This window comes from Nycticebus coucang, chromosome 6 (genome assembly GCF_027406575.1).
Source record: "Nycticebus coucang isolate mNycCou1 chromosome 6, mNycCou1.pri, whole genome shotgun sequence".
NCBI lineage: Eukaryota > Metazoa > Chordata > Mammalia > Primates > Lorisidae > Nycticebus > Nycticebus coucang.
Window position 1 is genome coordinate 32,494,985 of NC_069785.1, and position 2,610 is coordinate 32,497,594.

At 44.9% G+C, this 2,610-nt stretch overlaps 1 gene segment (V, D, J or C); it reads right to left on the reverse strand.

The window, feature by feature from the left end:
- Nucleotides 1-1,654: 1,654 nt before the first annotated feature.
- On the reverse strand, nt 1,655-2,312 carry LOC128588636 (T cell receptor alpha variable 1-1-like). The segment is given in 2 exon segments: nt 1,655-1,971; nt 2,204-2,312. Coding segments are annotated over 2 exon segments (393 nt in total).
- Between the last annotated feature and the right edge of the window lie 298 nt (nt 2,313-2,610).

Sequence of the window (2,610 nt, forward strand, 5' to 3'; positions counted from 1 at the left end):
TTTTTTTTTTTTTTTTTTGTAGAGACAGAGTCTCACATACCGCCCTCAGGTAGAGTGCCGTGGCATCACACAGCTCACAGCAACCTCTAACTCTTGGGCTTACATGATTCTCTTGCCTCAGCCTCCCGAGCAGCTGGGACTACAGGCGCCTGCCACAACGCCCGGCTATTTTTTTGTTGCAATTTGGCCGGGGCTGGGTTTAAACCCGCCACCCTCGGCATATGGGGCCGGCGCCCTACTCACTGAGCCACAGGCGCCGCTGGGCGCAGTGACTCATGCCTTTAATTTAGCACTCTGGGAGGTGGAGGTGGGTAGATTGCTTGAGCTCAGGAATTTAAGACCAGCCTGAGCAAGAGTGAGACCCCATCTCTAAAAATAGTCAGGCAGACATGGTAGGAGCCTGTAGTCCCAGTTACTCAGGAGGCTGAGACAAGAGGATTGCTTGAGCCTAATAGTTTGAAGTTGCTGTGAGGTATGACATCACAGCACTCTACCCAGGATGATTGACTGAGACTCTGTCTTAAAAAATAATAAATCTTGGGTGGCGCCTGTGGCTCAAGGAGTAGGGCGCCGGTCCCATATGCCAGAGGTGGTGGGTTCAAACCCAGCCCCAGCCAAAAACCACAAAAAAAAAAAAAATCTTTACACTGTATAATATAATGGCTCAGCGCCCATAGCACAGTGGTTATGGTGTCAGCCACATACACCAAGGCTGGTGGCAGGTTCAAATCCAGCCCGGGCCAGTTAACAATAATGACAAATGCAACAAAAAAAAGCCTGGGGTTGTGGTAGATGGCTGTAGTCCCTGCTACTTGGGAGGCTGAGGGAAGAGAATCGCTTAAGCCCTAGAGTTTGAGGTTGCTATGAGCTGTGACACCACAGCACTCTACCAAGGGCGACATAGTGAGACTCTATCTCAAAAAAAAAAAAAAAAAAGAAAGAAAGAAAATAAAAAATAAAGTGGATAATACAATGCATATTAGTGTTCTATGCATCACCCCGGTGATTTCATAGGAATCCCTACTCCTTCTCACCCCCATCTCCACCCCACTGCGTGACCTCATTCTTCTGTTCCACAGAGAGTTCTCCTTGATCTTCTTCTCACCCTCCAACCCCACAGCCCCCGTGCTTTCCAACATGCCAGATAAATCCATTAACGTGTTAAATAACATCAAAATAATCACGTGGACAAATTCAAAAATGAGGAGATATTTGACATACTTAAGTGAAATCTTAACATTTCAAGCTGAAGAATTTGAATTTATTTCACAAATTTCAGAGCCTCCCAAGGATAAGTGACTAAGTATATAACTTACAGCTGTGTAAACAAAGGTACTCAAAAGGGATCATTCCCTTGAATAAAGAACTTCTTCCCAAAACTGATTCTGTTGTCCACCCATAATGCCACAGTACATGGGAGAAAAAATTAAGTAGCAAAAAGAGGGAAAGAAAAAGAAATAGAAGAAAAAGAGTGAGCATGCATAATTTGGCCCTTCTAGCAATCAATGATTCTGAAAATAATGGGATTCAGTCTCAGGGTCCTATGCTACGTCACTCTAAACAAGCTTGAAATTAGAAGTGTAAGCCAGCATACACTCAGGAAATACCAGAACTGCTCAAGCCCACCTATACCCCACTAGATGTCTTTTGAATTTTAGTGCAGCTGAAGAGGCGTCATAGTCACTGTGCCTCTCACAGCACAGAGGTAAGAGGCAGAGTCTTTCATCTGGAGCTCCCTCAGAAGGAGGTAACTGTAGCTAGCAGAGCGTTTAAGGAATGAAGAAAAACGGCCTTTCCCCTCCAAACCATCCAGAGCATGGTAAGAGAGAAGTACAGGTGCTCCGCCTTCATGTTGCTGGTACCAGGACAGGCCATAGAACCCAGATGTCTGGTACGTGCAGTTGACCTGGATAAAGGCTCCTTCCACAGCTGTCAACTCACTTGGCTGCTCAATGCTTTGTCCTGCAGTGCCTATAATGAGACACATCATTATCAAAAAGAATAGTTTCCATGTGGTCACAAATGAACTGCCACTGCGGGGGAGAAATCAGTGGTGGCAGAAGTAGCAAAAGCAACAGTAACAGAAGGAAAATGGGCACACCAAAGACTCTTTGATTACAAAAGTCAAAAGTTGCAATTCTTTAGCTGGAAGAAAATTATTTTGAAAACTTCCAGCAACATTTACTATTAAGTTGAGACTTACCTTCCATTTTCAGGGAAACAGAAAGAAGGAAAAATCCCCACATCTGCTGCAGCACGTGGTGAGCCTGGCACTGCATTCCTGGGTGCTCAGCCACTGGAGTCTGCAGAAGGTAAACCCTCCTATGGGTGAGGGAGGGAAGCTCAACCTTTATGCAAAACCCAGAAGAAACACAAGAGGAGAAGTGCCTTTCTGGCCAGGGTGACTTTAGGCTTCTTTCCACAGGAGCAGCTGTGGGTCCTCTTACAGGAGTCTCCTCACATTTTCTACTGATAAATCCACAGGTTCAGTCTAAGTGATTCTAGTGAACATTGTACAATAGAATTACGTGTAAAGAACAAAGAAGACAACTGGAAACATAAGACAAAGTCAAAAGTGGTCAATTCAGCCATACTGATGGTTTTCTCATG